At 49.7% G+C, this 24,858-nt stretch overlaps 2 protein-coding genes across 2 annotated transcripts in view; one reads left to right on the forward strand and one right to left on the reverse strand.

Moving 5' to 3' along the window:
- Positions 1-461, reverse strand: part of XRRA1 (X-ray radiation resistance associated 1) — a 54,334-nt gene extending 53,873 nt beyond the window's left edge. Inside the window, exon 1 of the mRNA XM_053307439.1 lies at positions 448-461. The gene's annotated coding sequence lies outside the window, so the exon portion shown is untranslated. The remainder of the gene's footprint in view (positions 1-447) is intronic.
- Positions 462-23,219, forward strand: SPCS2 (signal peptidase complex subunit 2). Its single transcript, XM_053307440.1, has 5 exons — positions 462-749; positions 5,379-5,462; positions 8,433-8,592; positions 19,309-19,444; positions 22,255-23,219. The coding sequence occupies exons 1-5, from the start codon at positions 477-479 to the stop codon at positions 22,439-22,441; spliced, it is 840 nt and encodes a 279-aa protein (XP_053163415.1). The 5' UTR covers positions 462-476; the 3' UTR covers positions 22,442-23,219.
- The last annotated feature ends 1,639 nt before the right edge of the window (positions 23,220-24,858 follow it).

Raw genomic sequence — 24,858 nt, forward strand, 5'->3', positions numbered from 1 at the left:
TAACTTCCTATTATGCCTTCAAAGCCAGCCAGCAAGCTTTGCGACTGAGCGGGGATTCGAACTCAGCTCTCCCAGATCCCAGTCTGGGCATGTTAAGCAGTACACTATCCTGGCTCACTGGAGGGCCAGCTGGGCAGGGAAAGTGTGTCTGGGGGCATCTCTGGGGGTCTGTGAAGCAGTGCTGGAGTCCAAGGGGGAGACAGGAGAGAGAGAGAGAGAGAAAGCAAGAAAACCATAGAGTTCTAAATCCTCCAGTGGCTAGACAGGCGCCTCTCTCGCCTTAATTCTCTACCTCTGTTAGGACCAAACACACCACATTTTACCTGGGCTTTGCCCTGCGGGAGTCAGGCTCCTCCGGTCCTCGGGTGGCTGCCCTCCCGCCGCCACCACTCTCCCTTCCTCCTTATCTGCCACCTTCCAAGCGAACCCTGAGCCCCATAGTCTCACCTTGCCCCTCGGTAGCCATAGCAACAAGGATGCTAGGAGACCGAGCAGGCAGGGAACTACATCTCCCAGGATGCCACGGGGCGGCGAGACTCCGGCCATGCTCCCGGGCGTTCTCCCCCTGGTTCCCGACCGCGACCGCGGCCCCCGAACTACCAATCCCGTCGTCCCCTGCGCGCGCTTCCTACTCCCGACCAATCAGCGGCGAACAGGTCGCTAAGTGGGAAAGGGGAGAGAAGAAGATGGCGGCGAAAGGCGGCGGAGGAGGCGGCAGCGCGGGCAGCAAGAATGGGATCCTGGACAAGGTAGCCGGGACTTCAGCGGGTCCCATGAGGAAGGGCTGGAGGAGTAAGGGTGGCCCTCTCCGGAAACTGGGGGCCGCCTCATTGGATAGTGGCATGTGGGAGCCCCCACGACAGCGTGCGGAACTCGCTGCTACAAGACGTGGTGATAACTCTTGGCTTACATGGGTTTAAAAGGGGATTAGAGAAATGCGTGGAGCAGAAGGGATCTGCCACTACTGGCAGACGTGATGGCTTTGTAGAGCCTCCCTGTTCGGAGGCAGTCTGCCTCTGAATGCCTGGAGCACCTTCCTTATGAGGGAAGGCTACAGCATCTGGGATTCTTTACCTTGGAAAAGAGGCGACTAAGGGGAGACATGATTGAAGAATATAAAATTATGTCTGGAGTGGAGAGGATGGACAGAGAGAAATTTTTCTCCTTCTCTCAGAACACTAGAAACAGGGGTCACCTCATGAAACTGGGAAATTTATGACCGACAAGCGGAAGTACTCTTTCACATAGTGCATAATTAATCTATAGAATTCCTTGCCATGGGATGTGGTGATGGCCACCAGCTTGGGTGACTTTAAAAGGGGCTTGGACAGATTCATGGAGGACACGGCTCCTAGTCTGGTGGCTGTGGGCCACCTCCAGCCTCAGAGGCAGGATGCCTCTCAATACCAGTTGCAGGGGAGCCACAGCAGCAGGAGGGAGGGCAGGCACAGACCTCTTGCCTGTGGGTTCCCTAGAGGTATCTGGTGGGCCACTGTGTGAAACAGGATGCTAGACTAGATGGGTCTTCTTGGGCCTGATCCAGCTGGGCTGTTCTTGTGTGCTGGGGGCCTGCAACAGCAGGAGGAGAGAGCTGTTGGCTTCAAGGCTGGCTTTGGTCTTCCTTGTTGGCCCCTGTGAGAAGCAGGATGCTGGACTTCATGGCCCTTGAGTGCTCTCCAGCAAGGCACCAGCATCCATGTGCACAGACAGGATACCCCCTTGAGGGCCGCACATGCTGGGGGCAAAGAACAGGGGAAGACCAGGCCATCCACTTCACCACCCTGCTTGTACAGTGAAGAGAGCTGGTCTTGTGGTAGCAAGCATGACTTGTCCCCTTAAGCTAAGCAGGATCCGCCCTGGTTGCATACGAAAGGGAGACTAGAAGTGTGAGTGCTGTAAGATATTCCCCTCAGGGGACGGAGCTGCTCTGGGAAGAGCATCTAGGCTCCAAGTTCCCTCCCTGGCAGCATCTCCAAGAGAGGGATGAGAGAGACTCCTGCCTGCAACCTTGGAGAAGCCGCTGCCAGTCTGGGTAGACAATACTGAGCGAGATGGACCTATGGTCTGACTCAGTATATGGCAGCTTCCTATGTTCCTATGTACGTTTCCCATAGGCAGGGTAGTGGCTGACTGCTGTTGGAAAGAGAATGCTGGGCATGAGGCTCTTATAAATAGAAGCCATCCAGAGTCATTGCCGAGAGGTCCATCGACAGCAGTGAGCTGAATTGAGCTTCTGTATTTGGAAGCAGTCTATCTCTGAATCCTAATTGCCGAATGATGTTCCTGCCTTTCTGCAGGCTGCTGGTGGGGATGGGGTAGTAGCCCAAGGCCATTGTGGCTGGTGGGGATGGAAATTATAATGCAGCAGTATGTGGGAACCAGTGTTTTCTCTCTCTAATTTTTTTCCACCTGTGTGAAGAATTAGTTTTGTTCTGGGCAGCAGTCTCAAGGCAGTGTGCGCACATGCATTCAGAATGGGGCCTTCCTGATTCAACCTGAGTGGGATCTAAAATGAACTGAGCGGAAATTGAAAAACTTGTGAGCATGTACACATGCGCACGCCTTGGAGGGAACACTTCCAAGGTTTGAAGCCTCTCGGCTAGGCTATCTGAGCCCTTGGTTGCTTGCAGGAGAATGCTGATTTGCTGTTCGCAAGTGGTCACCCCTTCTCCCTTTACCTGTTCTGAATCAGTTTCAGAGCCTAGGAATATCAAAGAAATGGCTAGTAGTGTATTCTTGTTGTGTTATCCTATTCACATGTACACATACTTATTTCTGGTATTTGTGTTTTATTTATGCACAGTCCTGTCTGTGGTTAGGGGCAGGTTCCCTTAGCTTCCTGTGAATGGAATGGATTCTGTGTATAAAAAGAGTTGTTGAGGAGCAAGCACGTATGTCTGTAGTACATGCATTGGGCTTGCGTTAGGGTGTCCGTAGCAACTTCAGCCCAGAAATGGAACATGCATCAGGGTATTAGCTTGTAGGAGACTGGGGAGAGGGGGCAGGAAGAGATAGGGTGGTGGGGTTATCTTTGAAATCTTCAGGCACCACTATCAAATTCTTAAGCAGCTCTACAGTCATACCCTTTGGCTTTTTCTGGGCTTCCTCCTGCAGAGAGTGCCACCTTCTCTCAATTCCAGAAAGGGGATCTTTCCCTTCCTCTTGCCCCCTTTCCCAGACGAGAAATCCTTTGCACACACCCCTCCCTTGGAAACATTAGCTCAGACCTTCTGCCCATATAGCTCATGTTCCTTCTGAATGTTGCATGATGGTTTCTGAGTACAGAAACTGGAGTGGAGGCTCTCTTTTGGCTGGTTGTGTTTTTATAAAAAGAGGCTTTTAGCCCATATATTGTGTGGAGTTTGCTCTGCCCCCCCCCACCCCACCCCGTTCCCTTCTGCATTGAGAGAGACTTCCTGGCAGCCCTAAGGCATTTCTCCTCCTGCAAAATATCATATTCTGACCCACACAGAGCTTTATGTCTCCATGTTGGAAAAGGATGGATCCAGAATTCCACTTCATTGACAGGCAGTTAAAGTCCTCCTGCTGCTTTCCCCCTCCTGGCTCCTTTATGATGATGTGTCCCTATTTTAGGCACATAGCAGGTAGCAGGAAGTGAAAGACAGAAGTGCTGAGGTGGAAAGAGGCTGGGCCAAGACGAGGCCCTAATGTGAAGTGGCAGACTGCTGTGCACACAACAGTGCTTTAGTATTCATGCGCACACACTTATGCATGCATGAGCATGTTTTTTCCATCCTTTCCCACAAAGAGATTTTGCTTCTAGAGATTGCAGGGTAGGGGCAAAAACGCCAAGGATGGCAATTATCCTACTGCACCAACACATGCAAGTTGGTGATTCATCCCAGCATGTGGCACGAGGTGCAGTAGGTCACTGGCCCCACCCCGTGAGCCCTCCGTCTTGCTCCTGTTGGTGGATTAGGGGTTCCAGTAAAAAGGAACGTAGGACCCACCCACCCCCCCGCCTGCCCAGTCCTGAACTCTGTTGAATTCCATGTGTGTGTACAAAATTTGAAAGTGCATGCTTTTAAGGTGCTTCTCCAAACCTTATACAAGAGACAAAACAGAGGTAGTGATTTACCAAGAACATGTACTGGAAAATAAGCCTTTTGGAGCTTACAACTGAAATGGAGCTGATCACGAGAGGCAACATTGGAGACTGCTGCGGGGGCTCAAGTGGTCCGTAGAATCGGATCGTGTAAAACTGGCATCCCGTCCAGTCCACTTTTATATAGTGTAAGAGCACCTTCTTTTGCACTGTATAGTGATCTGTACAATAGCTCTGTGAGGTAGATCAGATTTTGTCAAAGAGGGAGTCCATGGCAGAGTTTGGCCTCTTAGCTCCACCATACACCTTCTGCTCTTTGCAGCAGAAGGTTCACATAGGTGAGGTGTATGGAACTTTCCTTCCTTCCCTGCAGTCGCTCTCACATGAAGCACTCCCCCCACCCGCCATCAGATGGGCAAGTGACGGAGCAGGGAGTGAGGTGAGGAAGGGGGAGGATCAGCTCCCGTTACTCACCCACCTCTTGTTATGAAAAGTGGACAGACATTCACGCTTCTGGCCTGCCACTTGAGACTGAGCCACTGAATGGCTAAACCCCATCATGTCTGGTTTGATATCTTAAAGGGTGGAGAACAATCTGTGGAAAATGTGCTAATGGCGATTAAAGATGGCTGGCACCAAAAAGCAATCTTGATACATTTTATGGAAGTCTGAGGAAGGTAGGTGTGGTTTCTTTAAAAAGGATATTTTGAGGCATCTGCTGATGCCTTTTATTTACCTTTTATATATACATGGTATACTGCTCCTCCTCCAGGGAGCCCAGAGCGCTGTACATGGTTATGTTGATCTTCACAACAATCTGTGAGGTAGGTTAGGCTGAGTGATAAGTGGCCCCAGTGAGTTTCATAGCTGGATGGGAATTTGAACTTGGGTCTCCCGAGCCCTAGTTTGACACCCTAACCACGACACCACGCTGTCTCTCAATGAAATAAAACATTCACTGAGACTTCTTGCCTTCTAAAATTTGGTTTAAATTTTTATGGGTTATTGTATGTATCTTTTCAACAATACAGTCAATATACATAGAGAGTGACTGTGAACAAGCTGCAAGAGGTACCATTTTATTCAGAATGTTTTTCTTCTGAGGAACATAACTGGAAGCAAAATCAATCTTCTATCACCATATAATATAAAATATAATATAAAATACATAATATAATATAAAAATGAATTAAGCAATGTTGCCCTTTTTGATTTGGTGAAAATAAACTGTGTACCAGTGTTAAAAGATATTAGATCTCAATTGTAATTTTCTTTTTTTTAACATGGCAACTCTTGTTGCTTTGCCTTGCAGTGGAAAATCGACGACAAACCTGTCAAAATAGACAAGTGGGATGGGTCAGCTGTGAAGAATTCATTGGATGATTCTGCCAAAAAGGTACCTTTCTAATCCCAGCCATCCTTGGAATCATTTTGGAATGGTTTGATGGTTAGCATTCCAGTTGCTTCTCATGTAGGTTAACTTCTCCAAGCTGGCCTCCTCTTCATTTCCAGTCAGCTTGGAATACCTTTACTAAATTGCTATTTCTCCCCCATTGGTATGCTTCTGCTTCTCTTTTTTCCCAGTGATAGGAGTTCCTCAGAACGGGTTACGGAGTGCGCATGCTCGAGACAGAACTGGACATGTGACTCTTTGTAGGCGTAGCTGCCTTCCAGTTCCAGTTCTGCTTCTGCTTCTCTTTCCCTTAAGCCCTTAAATTGCCCTTCCCAAGACCAAGCTTATTGTTCATGTTTTTAAGGCTCCCTAGAATTGACTTTCACAATTCATGTGGCCAAGAATCTACAAAGTTGCTTGCGATAGTGAACAGCCCTCCTCACTCTGGCAAATTTGGTTCTCAGAAATTGAATTACTCCGTGTTTTGTTTTTCATCCGAAGACCCGAGGGGTGGTTAACAACTAGGTAAAAGCAGTAATAAAACTTCAGTGAAAACAAATGGCTGAACCAAAACCACAGCTATGTTAAAAAGAGAGCCGGGGGCCACTTTGGCCAAATATCTGTTTAAAATAGGTCTTGGTTTAAAAGAGAGGGGGAGAAATCTGCTATATTCCAATTAAACACATCCTAACTTCCAGCTGTTCCTGGCTACAGACTTGGGCTCTTTACCATTTTCTTGTAAGCCCACAGTCCGATGCATGCTTGGCGAAGTTCCATTTAGCTCGGTGAGACTTCTGGGTAAATTATCCAGATTAGGTCTGTAAAACACTCTGAGCATTTGCTTAACAACTATTCTGCCTACTGTAATGCAATATTTATTTTTCTATTAAGTTAAATTATCTTACAAAGAACTTGATCTCTTCTAAAATAAATAAAATGCTTGGCCTGTTCTTCTAAAGTTTTATACTGCTAGACTTTGCACTCCCACTCCAACACATTGAGGCTTGTTGGATCAGGAGCAAGTGTGAGCACTCCATCTTTCTGTGCTTTATAGAAGACATCCTGGTTTGTTCAATCACAGTTTATTGTGGTGTCTGAACAGCAAAGCTATGGTTTGGGCACTCCCTTCAAACCAGAATTGCAAATTGTGTTTGATAGCCTGGTTTGTTGAGATCTCTATTGAGCTAGGAGCCCATCAGAGAGAGAGAGAGAAATCTCCAGCTCTGCCCTGCATTGTTTGTGCTCCCTCCAGCTCTCTCGCAGCCCAGCATGCCTGCCCTCTCCTTTATCTTTAGTGTGGAATTCCTGCTAGCTTCAGTTAGCAAAAGGAAAGGTGGTGCTGTCGAGTTGGTGTCGACTGCTTGCGATCACAGAGCCATGTGGTTTTCTTGGTAGAATACAGGAATCGTTTACCATTGCCTTCTCCTGTGCAGTATGAGATGATGCCTTTCAGCACCTTCCTATATCGCTGCTGACCAATATAGGTGTTTCCCAGAATACAGGAAACACACCAGCGGGGATTCGAACCCACAGGCTTCTGCTCTCTAGGCAGGTTGCTTCCCTGCTGCGCCATTAGGTAGCTCTGTTAGCAAAGATGACGTTTTTGGTCCAGCCCGCTTTGTAGACATGGCTTCAGAGTGATTTGCTCAGCTTTCTGCACAGTCTTCGTTCCATAAGAAGTTGTGGCAATAGTAAATGTTAAAGTCTGCCTGAGCTGTGTCCTTTTCAGTCTGTTTCAGTCCCATCAAAGAGGAGGAATGCGATGGTTGGCAGTTGCTATGAATTGTGAACCACAAGTTAGGAGTAGGAGTAAGTGTCTTCAGAGCACGATGTGTGTATTTTCTTGTGTATGTCACCCTCTTTAAGGAACCTCAAGGTGGCACACAACATACTTTAAAATATAATAAAAACAGAGCTAATTAAAGCATCATCATAATTCACAGTAATGCGAATAATTTGAATCGCAGCTTAAGAGCATTCCAGCATGACTCAACTTGGTATGCATCCCAGATCAGATCTATACTGAGTTTGCTCTTCCCTTTATCTGCATATGTGTACACAGATGTTGACACATCCCATGAAATTGAAGGTCGGGAAATTTAGGACTGACAAGAGGAAGTATTTTTTCACACAGCACATCATTAATCTATGGAATTCTCTGTCGCGGGATGTAGAGATGGCCACTAACTTGGATGGCTTTAAAAAGGGGCTTAGACAAATTTATGGAGGACAGGTCTATCAATGGCTAATAGTCGGGTGGTAGGGATGTGCACAGAACCGCGGCCGGGTAGTTCGAAGGCGGCGGGGGTGCCATTTTAAGGGCGCGGGAGGGTGCGCTTATCCCTCCTGCCCCTTCCCCCCCCCCATCCGTCGGCACTTGCTGCTGTTAAAGACAGCATACCTCCCTGTCGCCCTGTTGCCCTCCTCGGCATGTAATGGGAGCATGTGCACGCACAGCAGACGGGCCCACATGCATGCACATGGCGGGTGCACATGTACCTGGTACTTCCGTCCAAGGAGGGCAATGGGGCGGCAGGGAGGTACGCTGCTGCCCAGAAGGCTTTTAACAGAAACAAGGTGCCAGCAGGGGGGAGGGGGAGCAGTGGGAGGGGTAAGTGCATCCTCCCCCGCCCTTAAAGCAGCACACACACCCTCCATCCAACTTCGAATCGGCCCCATGTTCAACCTGTTCGTAGGCCTGTAAAAGGGCCTCCAAACAGGTTCGTGCACATCCCTATCTGGTAGCTATGGGCCACCTCCAGCCTCAGAGGCACAATGCTTCTAAATCCAGTTGCAGGTGAGTAGCAGCTGGAGAGAGAGCATGCCCTCAACTCCTGCCTGTAGGCTTCCCTCAGGGGCATCTGTTGGGCCACTGTGGGAAACAGGATGCTGGACTAGATGGGCCTCCTTGGGCCTGATCCAGCAGGGCTGTGCTTCTGTTCTCATGTAATCCTGTCACTCTTCTTTCTCTAGGTTCTCTTGGAAAAGTATAAGTATGTGGAGAACTTCTGCTTAATCGACGGCCGCCTCGTTATTTGCACGATCTCCTGCCTCTTCGCCATTGTGGCTTTAATATGGGATTACCTTCACCCCTTCCCTGAGTCCAAGCCGGTTCTTGCAGTTTGTGTTGTATCATATCCTTTTCTGTGGGCTCCAGATGGCTCAAGGTGTTGCTTTTGCCTTTGCCTTTGGCCAGCTTCATCATCAGAACTGCAGAACTGGCCCAGGACACATCCAGTCCCACAGTGGCCAGCCAGATGCTGTGGATCAAACTGCTGTGGAGTGTTGGCTAAGCACCCTGGACTAACCTTTGGGCTTGTGTAGGGAATCGGCCAATCTAGAGTGAGCAGTTTGCCACAGAAATAGTTTGTGCAAAGCTTTGGTCTTGGAAGTCAGTGACAGAGAGAGAATCAAAATTCTGTCTGGTTTATTTAAGGGTCATAGGGGTTAGGGTTAGGGAAGAATTTGATTAATCAGAATAAGCAATAAGCAACATAATATTAACTAATAAGACTAAGAAACTAAATTGAAGCTCACGAAGAGGCGTTTTAGCTTGAGATCCAAATTAAAATTAACTCAAGGCTACCCAGAGGAACTGGTCTTTAGAAAATAGCTTTAGACTTCAAAGAGGGAGCAAGAGAGTTTGGAGCAGAAGTTTGTTAGTATACCTGATTCCTACCGTTGGGGGCGTACGGACCCTTGTTGCTAAGGGACCTCTCACCAGGGGCCAGGCAGGAAAGCGGGAGGCAAGAGTGAAGGCATGTGTGCCGCTCGTGACCCTGGGAGCCAGTGATCGGCTGAAGATGTTCTGCCCTCAGGAGACCAGTTGCCTAATGCAGCCAAGCATGCTGCTCAGAATGGGCCTGAAGGCCGGTTCAAGTTGTAGGCTGGAAGTGAAATGGGGTGGAGGGAGCCAAGGCACAGCCAGGGGGAGAAGCCAAGACCCACAGGCATGCAGCTGGTGGTTCCAAAACAGAGCGAACACGGGCTTGCGAAGCTAGGGTGGAAATAGGCCAAGTTCTGCCCTAAGGGGGAACCATGACCACTCCTTCATGCTGATAGAAGTAGCATCCATGGTTGACAAAAGACTGCATGTTGCCTGATTCAGTTGGGATTAGGTGTGGCAAGGGGCACAGTGAAATCTAATGGTTTGATTAGCTGCATGGGCTATAGAATAATGAACTGACTCCAAGTTCATCTGCTCTACCAGGAAGATCCTCCTAGGTGTTAAGACAGTGATTCCTGTACCTCTAACCATCTTTTCCTGCCAACCTTAGGTCAGACCATTAGCGCTGTTGGTTGCATTAATCAGACCATGATGCTTAAAGGAACTTCTGAGCAACCTTTGGTCAGACCATTAGCGCTTTTGGAGGTAGAGGGACAGCTCAGTCTGTGCATTTGTAGGAGCCAGTAGCGCAGCTCAACAATGGAAATTCCAACTATTGCTTAAGAAATAGTGACTCTGCCCAGCCAGGCAACCTTTCTTGTGTTTTCCCACACACAATGAGGAGCTCGGAGTGCCATCCTTTCAGTCATGTTCCTATACTTTGACCTGGGGCTAGCCATCCCATGCTGCCTATGCCTTGTAGCGACTGGTGTGAGAAACTGCCAAGTATGGACAGGTGCAAAGGAATCACGCTCCCGTGGCTTCCATTCGAAATGGAGTCTGCAAGCCTGCAGATGCATAGTGAGGCCCCTTTAGGAGCCCTCAAACAAGCATGCCTCTGGGAAGCCCACAGGCAAGAGATGAGGGCATGCTCGCTCTCCTGTCTTTGCTCCCCTGCAGCTACTATTCAGAGGCATCTTGCTTTTGAACCTGGATTTATAGTCTCATTTGCCCTGGGAGGGGGTGATGTCAAAGGAGAACTGGGCTGATTTCTTGACATCTCTTGTCATTTTCTGCTATGTGCAGAAGGGTTTGCAGGAATGGTGGTTCTTTAAAATAATGTTTTAATGTCACTGGATCTAACAGGCAGCAAAACATAATTGAACATAGAGCATGTGCGAAGCACCTTACCACTGAGTGTTGGAGCCTTCAGCCCTTATATGTGAAGGTTTAATGGCTAATCAGTGGGGCTGGCCACAGGCATTTAGGAGCCTGAGAACATAAGAACAGACCTGCTGCATCAGGCATAAGGGCTTTCTAGTTCAGCATCCTGATTCACACAGTGGTCCACCAGATGCCTCTGAGAAGCCCACAGGCAAGTAGCTATTGATAGACCTGTCCTCCAAGAATATGTCTGAGCCCCTTTTAAAGCCATCCAAGCTTTTCTTTGCCACATCCCATGGCAAAGAATTCCACAGATTAATTATGTGCTGTGTGAAAATGTACTTCCTCTTGTCGGTCCTAAATTTCCCAACCTTCAGTTTCATGGGGTGACCCCCTGGTTCTTGGTTGCTGCAATCAAAGGCATCTCAATGGGTTATCCGTCACGTGCTCCTGGGCAGGACTATGTTAAATAGCTAAAGAAAAAGCCTTCAGAGCCTGACGGGGATGACCCTGCCCAGTTCTTACAGTCCTGCATCGCTCCTGGCAGGCTTTTTTCTCTCTCTACCGGATTTCTTCTTCTTAGCTTCCCTTGTTGGTTTAACCTTACCTTTTCCTCAGATTTTCAAATTCTTGTTTGTATCTTCATACCTCCCTGTCTGTCTGTCTGTCTATTTTAAAAGTCTGTCACTTTACTCTTTCTCCGTCCTCCCTCCCTTCCCGTTCCTTTGTTTTATGGAGCGCGTGGGGAGTGTCAGAGATATTTGTGTCCCCGCAGGACAACCAAAACCTTCATTCCCAAGGGCTTCTAGAGCACTTGGATCGCCACTGCCACTAGCGCCCATAGCGGCTGCTGTATTTCTCTGTCCACTCTCTCTACTCCCTGCATAACTTTACACACTATACTGTCTCCCTTTAGTCACCTCTTTTCCAAACTGAAATGCTCCAGATGCTGTAGCCTTGCCTCGTAAGGAAGGTGCTCCAAGCCCCCGATCATCCTGGTTGCCCTCTTCTGTACCTTTTCCAGTTCTACATTGTCTTCTTAAGTACATCAGAACTGTATGCAATACTCCAAATGTGGTCGCACCATAGATATTTATATTATTAGCATTTTTATTTTCAGTCCCCTTCTTTATGATCCCTAGCTTGAAATTGGCGTTTTCCTTCAGAGGAGGGTTGCATCCGCAGCTAGGATGGGTTGTCTCGACCTCCTGCTCCTAGACAGGGCCAATCAAGAGCTTCGGCTCACAGCAGGAGGGAGGGGCAATCCCCTGATCTAGTTCTTCGCCCTGTCTCGTTCCAGCAGGGCCGTTTCTTCGCTGCTCCTTCTTTTCGCTTGCTGTGGCCTTACTCTCTGCCTATATCTCGGCTGTGTACCTGTAAAGAGCAAGGGGAGAAGACAAAAAGGCTGATTATTACCCATTCCTCTCGTGGCTCCCTTCATACCCCTAGCGGAGATGGAGCTTCAACGCGAGGAGAGAGAGGTTTCTCCCTCTCTCTCTGAGGACTCGGTAGCACACTCTGTGTGTCAGGCTCAGTGGGCTGCGGCCTCTGCTCCCGCGCTCAATACCCGGGCCCAAGGATCGGCCAAGGCCGCAAAGAATGCCAAGAAGCTTTCAAAAGCCGCATCGGCGCCCCGTGCTTCCAGGGCCCGATCTCCTCTCCAGTCGCCCACTCACGCAAGTCCACTCGAAGGGGGCGAGGGCGATTCCTGCGGGGGCGATTCCTCCGTTCCCATACTGCAGCGGGGATCGGAGACTGTGGAAGATCTCTCTGGTGAGCCCGGGGTTGCGGCGCGTGGGGGATCGGGGCATGGGGACTCCCTTTCCGCCCCTCCCGCTAAACGTTTTTGCCCGGCCACTGGGCCCAGCGTTGCCGCCGCTGCGAGTAGCGTGGCCGCTTCTAAGGAGGAGGAGGACATCCCTCCCCGCTTTGCGGCACTCCTGCGGCACGTGGTGGCTGAGGAGCTCCAGAGGCTGTCCTAGCCCTTCCAGTCTGTTGCGGCGCAGCAGGTTCTCCCCGCCCAACCGCCTGCGGCGCCATTTTCGCTCCCTGCTCAGCCGCTTCCCGCCAATTCTCCAGGGGCGGCCATTTTGTCTGCGGCCCAGGGCCCGGCTCCTATTCCCGGTCCTTCCGCTCCCTCAGATGACGGTCCGCCTGCCCTATCCCCCTGTGGCCCGCCTCCTCCCCGTTTGGTCGCGCTGGTTCCCCGTCCAGCACCCCGCGACCTCCCTACTCCGCCGGAGGATTCAGGGTCAGATAGGGAGGAGGGGGAGCTCTCCGGGGATGAGGAAAACCCTTCCCCGTCTCACCAGCCTAATTATCGGCTGTTCTCACAGGCAGACTATCCTGTCCTGCTCCACAAGGTCAGGAAAACCCTTCGCTTGGGAGGAGTGACACCGTCCACCCCAATGGACACCGAGGGGGACCCTTCTGTGCTGCCTCCCCTGAAAGGTCAGGAGATTGCTGTTCCTTGTCCCCAGCTTTTCCTGGACCTCTTCCAGGCCGAATGGGACAAACCCATTGAGGGAAAAGGGCCCCCTCCTGCTGTCAGGCGCATGTACAACCCAAGCGCCTCGCTTTCTGATAAACTCAGGGTGCCTTTTGTAGATACGGAGGTGGCTTCCCTTGTCACGGGAGCGGTACTCCCTAAGGAAGGAAAAGACACATTAAAAAACATGGAAGACAAGAAATGCGACGCTGCGCTGCGCAGATCGCATGAGGCAAATGCCCTCTCCATCAAAGCCTCGGTTGCCAATTCTATTTTTGCAAGGGCGGCAGTTTTGTGGGTGCAGGAACTTGTCCCCATGGTCCCTCCTGAGCTGCCCGTGCTGCGCCAAGGTCTCAATAAATTAGGAAAAGCGGTCAGATTTCTGGCAGACTCTTCGTTAGATGCTGCCCAGTAGTCCGCCAGGGCGCTGGCTTCCGATATCACAGTTCGACGCCAATTGTGGCTCAAGAGCTGGAAGGTTGACCACAAGTCTCGTGCTAACCTTGCCAACTCTGCCTTCAAAGGAGGAAAGCTTTTTGGTGAAGCCTTGGAACCCGTCCTTATTCAGACCAAGGATAATAGGAAGGCCATGCCATCCATGCCTTCCTCTCAACGTCAGGACCGCAGGAGCTACTCATCTGGATTTAAGGGCTACAGGTCTTCCTTTCGCCCCAGGCATAGCAGGCCCGATAGGTCTAACTGGAATAAGGCACAATCTTCCTTCCGAGACAATGCCTTTCGCAGGTCCCAGCAGTCTGGCCAGTCAGCTAAGCCAGGCTTCAAACAAAGCCAATCCCAATGACTCCCCTCGGGGGCCCCGCCTCCTGGTTCCGGATTCCCCCACAGTGGGGGGCAGGTTGGGGGAATTTTCGCAGGTCTGGGCTCGGACCTGTTCCGATGCCTGGATATTGCAAACAATCTCTACAGGGTACTCTCTGGAGTTTTCAGCGCAACCGCCGGACCGGTTCCTTCCCTCACCCCGATCTCACAGGGTTTCCAAGCACCACCTGATGGAGGAGGCCATCTCTCATCTGCAGGACATTCGGGCAATCAAGCCTGTCCCACCCTGGGAACAAGAGAAGGGAGTTTATTCCATCCTTTTCTTGGTTCCCATGAGGAACGGGGAGTGGAGAGCCATTCTAGACTTAAAATTTGTCAACCGGTTCCTGCAGAGGAGGGGCTTCCACATGGAGACGCTCCGTTCCATCCTAGTGGCCCTGCAGCAGGGGGACTTCCTAGCCTCGGTAGATTTAAAGGAAGCCTACCTTCATGTGCCTATCCACAACCAGGACCGGCGCTTCCTCAGGTTTGCTTATTCGGCACGCCACTTCCAGTACCGGGCTCTCCCCTTCGGTCTGTTGACTGAGCCTCGAGTGTTTACCAAGATCATGGTGGCACTCGTGGCGCACTTGAGGACCAGGGGGGTCCACCTGTACCCGTACTTGGATGACCTGTTAATCAGGTCCCCCTCCCTCGACAGGGGCCACAAGGATGTCCAATTAACCCTCTCCGTGCTGGAGGCCCATGGGTTCATTGTCAACAAGCCCAAGAGTTCCCTGACCCCTCAGACCAGGGTTCTTCACCTGGGAGCTGTGATCGATACGGTACAGGGGACAGTCTGCTTGTCCGAGGAACGCAGGAATTCCCTGATTGCGTCCTGCCGCTCTCTAATTGCCTACCCCAGGACCAACGTTCTGGCCCTGTCCCAGTTGCAGGGCCGCATGGTGTCCACCCTGGGCATAGTGCCATGGAGCCGGTTTCACTCGCGCCCGCTTCATTGGTTCCTTCTCAGATATCAGTCCCAGGTGATGGACCGCTCCAGGCTCCCCATCACTCTTCCACCTCAGATTGTTCAATCCCTGCAGTGGTGGGTGTCCCCAGCCTTATCGAGGGGGACCAACTTCCTCCCACTGGAACGAATCCAGGTGACCTCGGATGCCAGCCTTCTGGGTTGGGGCGGTCACTGTCTGCAACATGTGGCGCAAGGACTTTGGTCCGAGACCGAACGCTCCCATTCCATCAACTGGCTCAAGTTGAGGGCGATCCGCCTGTCCCTCCTGGAATTCCTTCCATTAGTTCAGGGCCGTCATGTGTTGATACGTACGGACAACGCCACAGCCAAGGCACACGTAGCTCGGCAGGGCGGGTCAAAGTCCAAGGTTTTGATGAACGAAGCCTCCCTTCTCCTGACCTGGGCAGAACAACACCTCCTGTCGCTGGAAGCGGACCACGTCAGCGGAAAATTGAATGTGCTCGCGGATTGGCTAAGCCGCTCCCAGATAGACCCGGCGGAGTGGTCTCTGGATCCTCTGACCTTCAGGCACATAGTACAAAGCTTCGGTCAGCCGGACATAGACGTGTTCGCAAAGCCAGAAAATGCCAAAGTGGTTCGTTTTCTGTCCAGGTACCAATCTCCAGGAGCGGAGGGAGTGGACGCTCTGACCTTCCGGTGGCCTCAGGGGATGATCTATGCCTTCCCACCGTTCGCAATCCTCCCGCAGACAATTCAAAGGATCCGGATGCTGCAGGCGGAGGTCATTCTGGTGGCCCCTCACTGGCCACGCAGGCCCTGGTTTTCGGACCTGGTGGAGATGTCCATCCAACCGCCTCTCCAGCTGGGGTCGCACTGCCAGTTGCTCAGTCAGGGTCCAGTGTTTCATCCGGATCTGGCCTGGCTCAATCTATCCGCCTGGAGGTTGAGCGGGAGGCGCTAGTGGCCTGTGGTTACCCTCAATCTGTTCAGGCCACGATCCTGGCGTCCAGGAGGCCTTCCACGGTCAGAGTCTATCAATCGACTTGGAAGATCTTCTCAAGATGGTGCAGTGCTCAGGGTGCATCACCGAAATCCGCCTCTGTAGGCCTGGTTTTGCGCTTCCTCCAGCAAGGCCTGGACAAAGGGCTCCGCCCTAATATCCTGCGTCGTCAGCTCTTTGCCATTTCTTCTGTGATACCTCTGAAGGGCTCTTCGCTGGCTCAGCATCCTCATGTGCGAAGGTTCCTCAAGGGGGCCGCGATTATTAATCCTCCCCCAGTTCATAGGTTCCCTACCTGGGACCTTAATCTGGTCCTGAGAGCCCTTACCAAGGCTCCATTCGAACCTCTGAGGTCAATTTCTTTACGCCTTTTATCCCTTAAGGTTTTATTTCTGGTCGCCATGACTTCTGCAAGGAGGGTTTCGGACCTTCGTTCTCTGTCTGTGCGTAAGGAATTGTGCCTCGTTTACCCGGATTATGTGCTACTCCGCACAGATCCTTCCTTCATCCCTAAAGTGAACTCTGTGTTTCACAGGGCCCAGGAGATCATGCTGCCCTCCTTCTGTCCTAACCCCTCCTCTCCCAAGGAGCGGGAGTGGCATAAGCTGGACGTGCGCAGGGCAGTGAGGATCTACCTACGGCGCACCAAGTCCTTTCGGGTTTCGGACTCCCTCTTTGTTTCGTTTCGGGAGGGTTCCTTGGGAAAACAGGTTTCCACCACTACCTTGTCGCGCTGGATTTGCCAGTGCATTAGATTGGCATACATCAGTTCAGCAACTCCAGTCCCAGAGGGGATTACTGCGCATTCCACCAGGAGCGCAGCCTCTACAGCTGCCTTCACTACCTTGGCTCCCCTGGTTGACATTTGCCGCGCTGCCACTTGGGCCTCTATTTCCACCTTCGTGAGGCATTATAAGATCCACGATTGGACCTCGGCGGACGCGGCCTTTGGGAGAAGAGTATTGCAGCAGGTGGTTTCTCCCTGAGCCAGACCTCAAAGCTCCCACCCGGTATATCAGGGGCTTTGGTAGGTCCCATCCTAGCTGCGGATGCAACCCTCCTCTGAAGGAAAATGAAGCGTTGGCGCTTACCTGAAAGATCATTTTCTTCAGAGGTACGGGTTGCATCCGCCCCCACCTGCTTTGTCTTTTGTCTGGGCTGTTTAACCTGCTTTCCTGTTATCCACCTTCCCACCTGTTTCCTATGTATCTGTGGGGCGGTTTCGCTCTGGGGTGGCTGGTACCCCTTGCAGGGGTTGAGTTGGTCATGCCGAGTTTTTTTCAGCTGTTCTCGCTGGGTTTTTTCTGCCTGGGTATCTGTTTATTACTCTTTTTTATCTTGAATTCTGACTTGGTTTCTCTGGAGCAGTGCTAGAGCTGGCTATGAACTGGAGATCAGGGGATTGCCCCTCCCTCCTGCTGTGAGCCGAAGCTCTTGATTGGCCCTGTCTAGGAGCAGGAGGTCGAGACAACCCATCCTAGCTGCGGATGCAACCCGTACCTCTGAAGAAAATGATCTTTCAGGTAAGCGCCAACGCTTCATTTTTCACAGCTGTCGCACACCGAGTTGACATTTCAATGAGCATTTCAACCCCAAGATCTCTCTCTTGGTCCATCACCGACAGCTCAGACCCCATCAGTGTATATGTGAAGATGGGCTTTTTTTGCCTCACTATGCATCATGTTACACTTGCTTACTTTGAACTGTATTTGCCATTTTGTCACTCATTCCCAGTTTGGAGAGATCCTTTTTTAGCCCCTCACAATCTGCTTTGTATTTTGCTACCCTAAATAGTTCAGTGTCATCTACAAATTTGGCCACTTCATTGGTTACTCCAACTTCCAGATCATTTATGGACAAATAGAAGAGCAGTGGTCCTAGTACAGATACCTGGGGGACCCCATGTCTTGCTTCCCTCCACTGTGAAAACTGCCCATTTATTCCTATCCCCTGTTTCCTGTCCTTCAACTGGTAACCAATCCACACATGAACCTGTCCCCTTATTCCATGACTGCTAAGTTTTTGTAAGAGCCTTTTGTGGGGAACTTTGTCAAACGTTTTTTGGAAGTCTAAGTATACTTTGTTAACCAGATCACCTTGATTCACATGTCTGTTCATTCGATTTCTATACTGCCCTTCCAAAAATGGCTCAGGGCGGTTTACACTCTCAGAGAACTCCAAAAGGTTAGTGAGTCAAGACTTGCCCTTGCATAAGCTATGCAGATTCTCCTTCAGCAAGGCCTGTTCTTAACAATTTTGTCCTTAAATATGCTTTTCATCAATTTACCTGGCACAGAAGTTAATCTAACTGGCTTGTAATTTCCCAGATCCCGTGTTGAAAATCGGAGTTATATTAGTTACTTTCCAGTCCTCTGGGACAAAGCCTCATTGTAGGTACAAGTTACATATTTTTGCTAGGAAATCAGCAGTTGCACATTTGAGTTCCTTCAGAACTCTTGGGTAGATGCCATCTGGCCCTGGCAATTTGTTAATTTTTAGTTTTTCAAGAGAGTTTAGAACATCCTCTCTCATCATCTCAAATTGGCCCAGTTCTTCAGCCTCCTAGCCTGAGAAGCTCAGTTCTGGAGTGGGCATATGGTCAAGATCCTCTGTTGTGAAGACAGATGCAAAGAACTCATTCAGCTTCTCTACAATCTCTTTTTCAATTCTCTGAGCTGCAGAATTGAGCCAGGAAAGATGGGACTGTAGAGGTTAGCTCAGCAAAAACACAGTGACACATAGTGAAAACTCCATCTTATTCTTTTTGTTTGTGTAAACCACATTGAGAATGTCTGCCTTGGTTGAAAAAGCAAAATTAAGATGCTGAAAAGGAAACGGTAGTTGTAGCAGTGAAGAGAACCATCCCCAATGGCAATCTCCCCCACCCATCCCACAACAACTGATATTTAGAGAAATACCACTGCTGGATTTGGGATCCAGGATTAGATGATCAGATGTGCCGTGTGTCCTTAATCCAAATGTCATTGTCCCATAGTGCACACCCGATACTCCCTCCAAGTGTTGGTACCATGCCTCACTGTGAAACAAAGTGCAGTAATAAAATGATTTATTTTGTACTTTTAACACTTGTAAAATTGGTGGTCTAAGACAAATTGTATTGCATTTTACAGAATTTTTGACGTTATAATGGGGGGAGGGTTTATACTGACAATCTCCCTTTAGTGTTGTCTCCGATCTACCTCATGATAGAGCTGCCTTGTTGGACATTCTGCAGGTAAGCTTTCATTAGACTTGAATGCCTGTGGTTTTTAGGAGTCACTCTGTATCCCAGGCCCTGGTAACTGTGCTCTTGCTGCCTAGCCCTGGGCTGCAGAAAAGCCCCTCTCCAGTCTCCCCTTGCCACATCTTCAAATGTTCTATATTTGAACATATGAAGTTATCTTCTACCGAATCAGGCCATTGGCCCATCTAGTTTAGTGTTGTCTTCACTGACTGGCAGCAGCTCTCCCGGGTTTCAGATGGGCGTCTTTCCCAGTCCTACTTGGAGATGCTGCCAAGGAGCAAGCCTGGGACCCCCTTCCTGCTGAGCAGATAGTCTGCCATTAAGCTGTGGCCCACCCTTATCCGTTAAAAGTCCCTTTCTTTAACATTGCCAAACATATTTTGTAATGATGGGGATACTGACCATCTATACGTCGTATAAAGAGAAGAGCATCTTCCTCGTCGCCCATAGGAAAGATCCGGCCGGGATGGATGCTGACGACATCTGGCAGCTCTCCTCGAGCCTGAAAAGGTACAGGTGCCCCAGGAACCTCGCTGTTGGTTTTTGGCTGGGGAGGGGGGGGAGGTTCTGCATTTCTGTGATTGTACCTATCGACTCTGAAATACACAGTGCTGCCTCCTGAGTGCCTCGGCTTACCTTTGATGGTTTTGGTTTTTTAAAATGTCTGGCTCTGAAGACTGCAGACATAAACTTGAGAATGGATGAGCAATGTCAGCTGAAATCTCTCAGGCCAGAGAAAGGGATGTGGCTCCGGGTTTCCAGTGGCTCCGTGTGGGACTCCTAAACTTTGTATATTTCCCTTGGACTAGTGATGTGGGGGGAACTTTTCACTGCTATATTTTCCAGGGGGGAAATGTTCTTAAAATACACAGGCTGACATCCAGAGCAGCGGTGGTGGTGGTGGTGGTACTTCAGATGTGGGTGATTTACGCAACGGCAGCATGCCTCATTTGTTTCAGTGTGAAATTTTGTGCACGAGTGCTATGGCACAATTCTGCAAATCACTGGTTTTTAGCACAGCTTAACTAATGTCTTGCACTAGCACTGATTTGCACATTCCACAACTTGCTCTGCACTGGTGCTCTGGATGCTCTTGGTAATATAGGGACTGGATACAGTGTCAGTTGAATTGGGCCATTCCAAAGTTGGCGTCCACTTTTCAGGTGACCGTCGCCTTCAACATACTTTCCATCCACATATTCAATCAGTGAATGGGTAGCGGGTGGGATTGCAGTGGTTGACCCAGTCTCCTACCTCTGCACTTTCCGTGGAAGATGGGAACTGGCTCTGTGCATGCACTTAGGGCTTGTTCTCTTCCACTGCACACACAAAGATCAGGGACAACAATTGAATTCAAGGATGGAATGGGAGAAGAAGGAGAGGAGAGCTGGTCTGGTGGTAGCAAGCATGACTTGTCCCCATAGCTAAGCAGGGTCCACCCTGGTTGCATCTGAATGGGAGACTTGATGTGTGAGCACTGCAAGATCCTTCCCCTCAGGGGATGGAGCCGCTCTGGGAAGAGCATCTGGGCTCCAAGTTCCCTCCCTGCCTTCTCCAAGATAGGGCTGAGAGAGATTCCTGCCTGCAACCTTGGAGAAGCCGCTGCCAGTCTGTGAAGACCATACTGAGCTAGATAGACCAATGGTCTGACTCGGTATATGGCAGCTTCCTATGTTCCTAAGGGTTATGCAGGTAAATACTTGCCTATCTCATGTGCTATTCTCAGCTGGTGCTAAAACTAGCATGTTAAGAGTTTTCAGTTCCTTAATTTTTTAAATCAAAATTTAAACAATGTAAGGGAAGTGTATTCGATTGAGTTAAGAACATAAGAACAGCCCTGCTGGATCAGGCCCAAGGAGGCCCATCTAGTCCAGCATCCTGTTTCACACAGTGGCACAACAGAGTTGTCGTGTCTTAACATATTTACAGGGTGTTTCAGCCAAAGCAACGTCTGAGTAAAGCAAAGGTGTCAAACTATGGCCCTCTGGCTGTTTTCCTCCAACTCTCATCAGGCCAAGTAACAGTGGCCAGTAACCAGGGATGATATCTTGTAGGTCAACAAGAGCTGGACAGCTGCAGGTTGACATCTCTGGAGTGAAGCTTTGAATTATTTGCACAGTAGAACCGCATTAAGTATGCTTTATTGAAATACTTTTGGCTGCTGGAGAAACTATGCATACATTGCAGCTGGGGGTGATGGGAGTTGTAGTTCAGCAACAGTTGGAGAAAGAGAGCCACCAGTTGCAGGGTGGCAACAGCAGGAGAAGGGGCACGCCCTCAGCTCTTGCCTGCGGGCTTCCCAGAGGCATTTGGTGGGCCGCTGTGTGAAACAGGATGCTGGACTAGATGGGCCTCCTTAGGCCTGATCCAGCTGGGCTGTTCTTATGTTGCCTTACCCCTGTACTAAAGCCTGGTTCTCACTAAGTCAGTGGTTCTGTGTCTGCGCAACCACTTGAGATGGTAGAGAGGAGGGGGCTTCTGGGTTGGAATGCTCCTCTGTATGAAAAGAATTCCCTCCACCTAAAAATAGCCTTCTCTCTGACATGCTGTTTTCTAGGTGGGAGGAATTCTTTTTGTTGGAAGGTGCATTCCATCATGCCCGTTCATACTTCCCACAGCCTGCAGTGGCACCACCCAAACCTAGACCTAAATTCCTAAGTTGTGTGGGAGATGGAAACCGTGGGCTGATAGGCTGCAGCTGGAGGGGGCAGTGGAGGGCTGAGGCGGCGGCATCCCCCCCAGTTTCTCTTTCCTGCCCCTGCTACTCCATGGAGCCAAGTTTCCAAGGCGGCAGAGGGGTGTGCCCAATGGCTGCGTCCTCTGCCACAAAGGGCATCTATGACCAGAAGGGCCGGATGGCTCGTTCATCCACAAGGCCAGTGGCCACATTCCGAGCCTAGCACGTCCCTTGCAGTGTATGCCTCTAAGGTGTGTGCACACTCACGTGTTTTTGGCTTTCCACTCAGTTAATTTTAGATCCCGCTCAGGTTGCATCTGGAAGGCCCCGCTCTGCAGGCACATGTGCGCGCGCACTGCCTTGATGCTGCTGCCCAGAGCAAAACGCATTCCCCCAGAGAGGAGAGAGAACACCACTGGCCTCCCCTTTCCCTTGGTTCTTCCAGGGGCTCCTCTTAGTTCTGGGTCTGTGGTCTGTATGATGCAGCGGAGCCCTTCCCTGCGGCTGCCCCACAATCCTGCCGCAGAGTCCCAGCGGACGCACTGCGGAAAGCGCTGCCAGGTCCGGGGGGGCCGGCTGACCTTTGGTGGTGCCTAACCTGCCCCATCACGGGCTTCCTTTTCTGTCGCCACCGCCTCTCCAGGTTTGACGACAAATACACCTTGAGGATGACGTTCATCAGCGGCAGAAGCAAGCAGCAGAGGGAGGCAGAGTTCACCAAATCCATCGCCAAATTCTTCGACGGCCACGGCACGTTAGTCATGGAGGCCTTTGAGCCCGAAGTCTCCAAGCTCCACGACAGCCTGCTCCCGGAAAGGAAGAGCAAGTAGGCTGCATCCAAGGACCACCATCCCGCTGGGCTCGTGCTGCGTTTAAGCCAATAAAGCAAAATAGCAACGAATGATGTTAGCCTCTGTTCGTGTCCTGGAATCCTCTCTGCCCTTCCTCTTCCCCCGCCCTCCCCAAGAGTAAGGATTTGACATCTAGGACAAGTTGTTCAAGACTGGAGCCTGGCTTTGCCTGGCTTTGGGTCAGTGTCTTCAAGCTACCTTGTCGGATTGCTTGGTTTTGAAAGCTAGCCCGTCTTTCGAAGGCAGCTGTGCACCATGGCCCTGCTCAGCACTCGAGCGTGGCTGGGTTTTTCTTTTTTGTCCCAAGATGGCCGGGGGTGTGTGTGTTATTTTCAGGGCAAAACAAGCTTTATTAAACCAGCTCTGTTTATTGGCAAGTAAGTTTTCTTTACTTTTCTATTCATCAGGCAAGCCAAATGGTTCACATGTGTTGTTTTTTAAACAAAACGGTTTATTAGGTGGGATAAAAGCTTGTTTTTTGGGGGGGGGTTGATTTGATTTGATTTGATGTTTGTTTGTTTTTTAAAGGCAGGTTAGAAAGCTAGATAAACCTGCTGGGGTGTATTTCAGAACAAAGGCAACTGCAGAGCATATATAAGAAAAAAGCAAAGAGAATTTTACAATCCATTTCATCTGTTTTGTGTCTCACCTGGTGCATTTTTTTCATGCTGAACAGTCTCTTCCTTCTGTCCCGTATATAAACTGCCATTTTCTAAAATGATTTTTTTCCAATAAAAGGAATGAGCTTATGTGAAAATGGTGTGAAAGTGTTAATTGGGGTGGGGTTTGCGGCGGCAAAGAATTAAGAGTGCTGTCAGTTTTCTGCAAATTGCATTTCTTCCCAAGCAGGGATTGTATGACCCTGGCAATTATTAATTCGATTATACCTATTTAAAAGTTGAAGGGGTGAATGTGAGGGAGGAACTTCTTCTTAGGGCTACCTTATTGCATTGCAAAGGATGCTGTGAGCATCTTAAAAGCCAGATTTTGTGTGTGGCATACAATATATATACGGCCGGTGGTGAAGTGCTGGAGACAGACAAGGATCTAAGGAATAAACTATAGAAAACCTAAAATCAGTATAACCAGAAGTTTGAGCAGCCATGCCATGTTGCAAACAAGCGAAGAGAAAAACGATTGCAATCCACAGGCCTGCTATACCATCCAAATGGTTCTTTTACTGGGTCAGTGAGCCAAAGAACATCACCAGCGGAGAAGTTTAAAAGGCTTTATTATTTGCTCTGCAGAAGCAAAGGTTCTGGTCGGCTATTGCCTAAATTCCAGAACCCCCGAGCATCATTTACAACAGACTTTTATACTTTACAGATCACGTAGGCAAGTAATTACATGATGATTACATTATCTCACTTGTAGGTAAATAATAACAATAGAAATTGCTGAGGAGATTCCGATGATAACGGTTGAGCTACAGAGGAAGTCTCAGAGATAACAGTTGGGGCTAGAGAGGAAATTCCAGAGATAACCTTTAATTAAGTTCTTATCATATAGTGTGTTTTAAACCTCTCAGTATGAAATTGGTTTTCTGAGTATATCAGTTCCACCCTTTTCTTTTGTGGAAGCTAATTCCTTAGCCCCTTCTGGTGCGATGATATCTTACCCGGGGCACGGATTCCCTTTTTATACGTGTCATCGCCCGGTTGAAACAGTATGGGACCCATGGTATACAACAACAAGCAACTACCTGAATACAAATTATAGGCAAGAGAAACCACATCCAAAAAGCATCAGAGCACCAAAAGCTAAAAGTTAATGATTAACAGATTTCCCCATGGTTCAATCTCCTTTTTCCCTTTAGAACAAAGTTTTAACCCGTCAAGGGGTTCAACTCCCCAGGATTCTGGGTTCTCCTTTGTTGCAGCTGTTGCTGATGGTGGACTGCTGGTCCTTCTTCTGGGTCAGGGTTGACATCCTCTGGAGACTCCCTTTAGATTCTTCCCTTACATTTGACCACTGTTTGGGTCACCAACAGAACCTGGAGAGGAACCTGCTTACTGAGAGAAAAGATAGGCATACAAGACATCAGTTCCTCCCTCCACCCCCCAAGGGACAGCATCCTGGGATCAGGGTGTCCAACCAACATTCCCAAAGGAGGAAAGTCATAACCTTTCTTAGGTCTAGTTCTCAAAGCAAGCAACACAATAAGTAAAACCTGAGGCCACTTCAAATTGGTCTTTTGGCGATATTATTATTATTATTTCCAATAATGTTTTTGTTTCCTTGCTTTCCCTCACTTCCCCGCTTCCTAAAGTCCAAAACAGGGGATAATGTCCTCCATTGGGGCCTGCAATGGCCACTATGGCTTGTGGGCTGTAGAAAGGGCTTCAACCCAATGGGTCAGCTTGCAAGCAGCAATCCTGGGCAGGAGGCAAAAGTAA

The sequence above is a fragment of the Hemicordylus capensis genome, chromosome 3 (genome assembly GCF_027244095.1).
Source record: "Hemicordylus capensis ecotype Gifberg chromosome 3, rHemCap1.1.pri, whole genome shotgun sequence".
NCBI classification, from domain to species: domain Eukaryota; kingdom Metazoa; phylum Chordata; class Lepidosauria; order Squamata; family Cordylidae; genus Hemicordylus; species Hemicordylus capensis.

Excerpts from the sequence above, each read along its gene's own strand:
- SPCS2 (XM_053307440.1), top strand. The coding sequence starts at position 477 with ATGCTAGGAGACCGAGCAGGCAGGGAACTACATCTCCCAGGATGCCAC. Across the intron at positions 750-5,378 it reads AGAATGGGATCCTGGACAAG|TGGAAAATCGACGACAAACC; the intron begins GTAGCCGGGACT and ends TTTGCCTTGCAG. Across the intron at positions 8,593-19,308 it reads TCTTGCAGTTTGTGTTGTAT|CATATTTTGTAATGATGGGG; the intron begins CATATCCTTTTC and ends AACATTGCCAAA.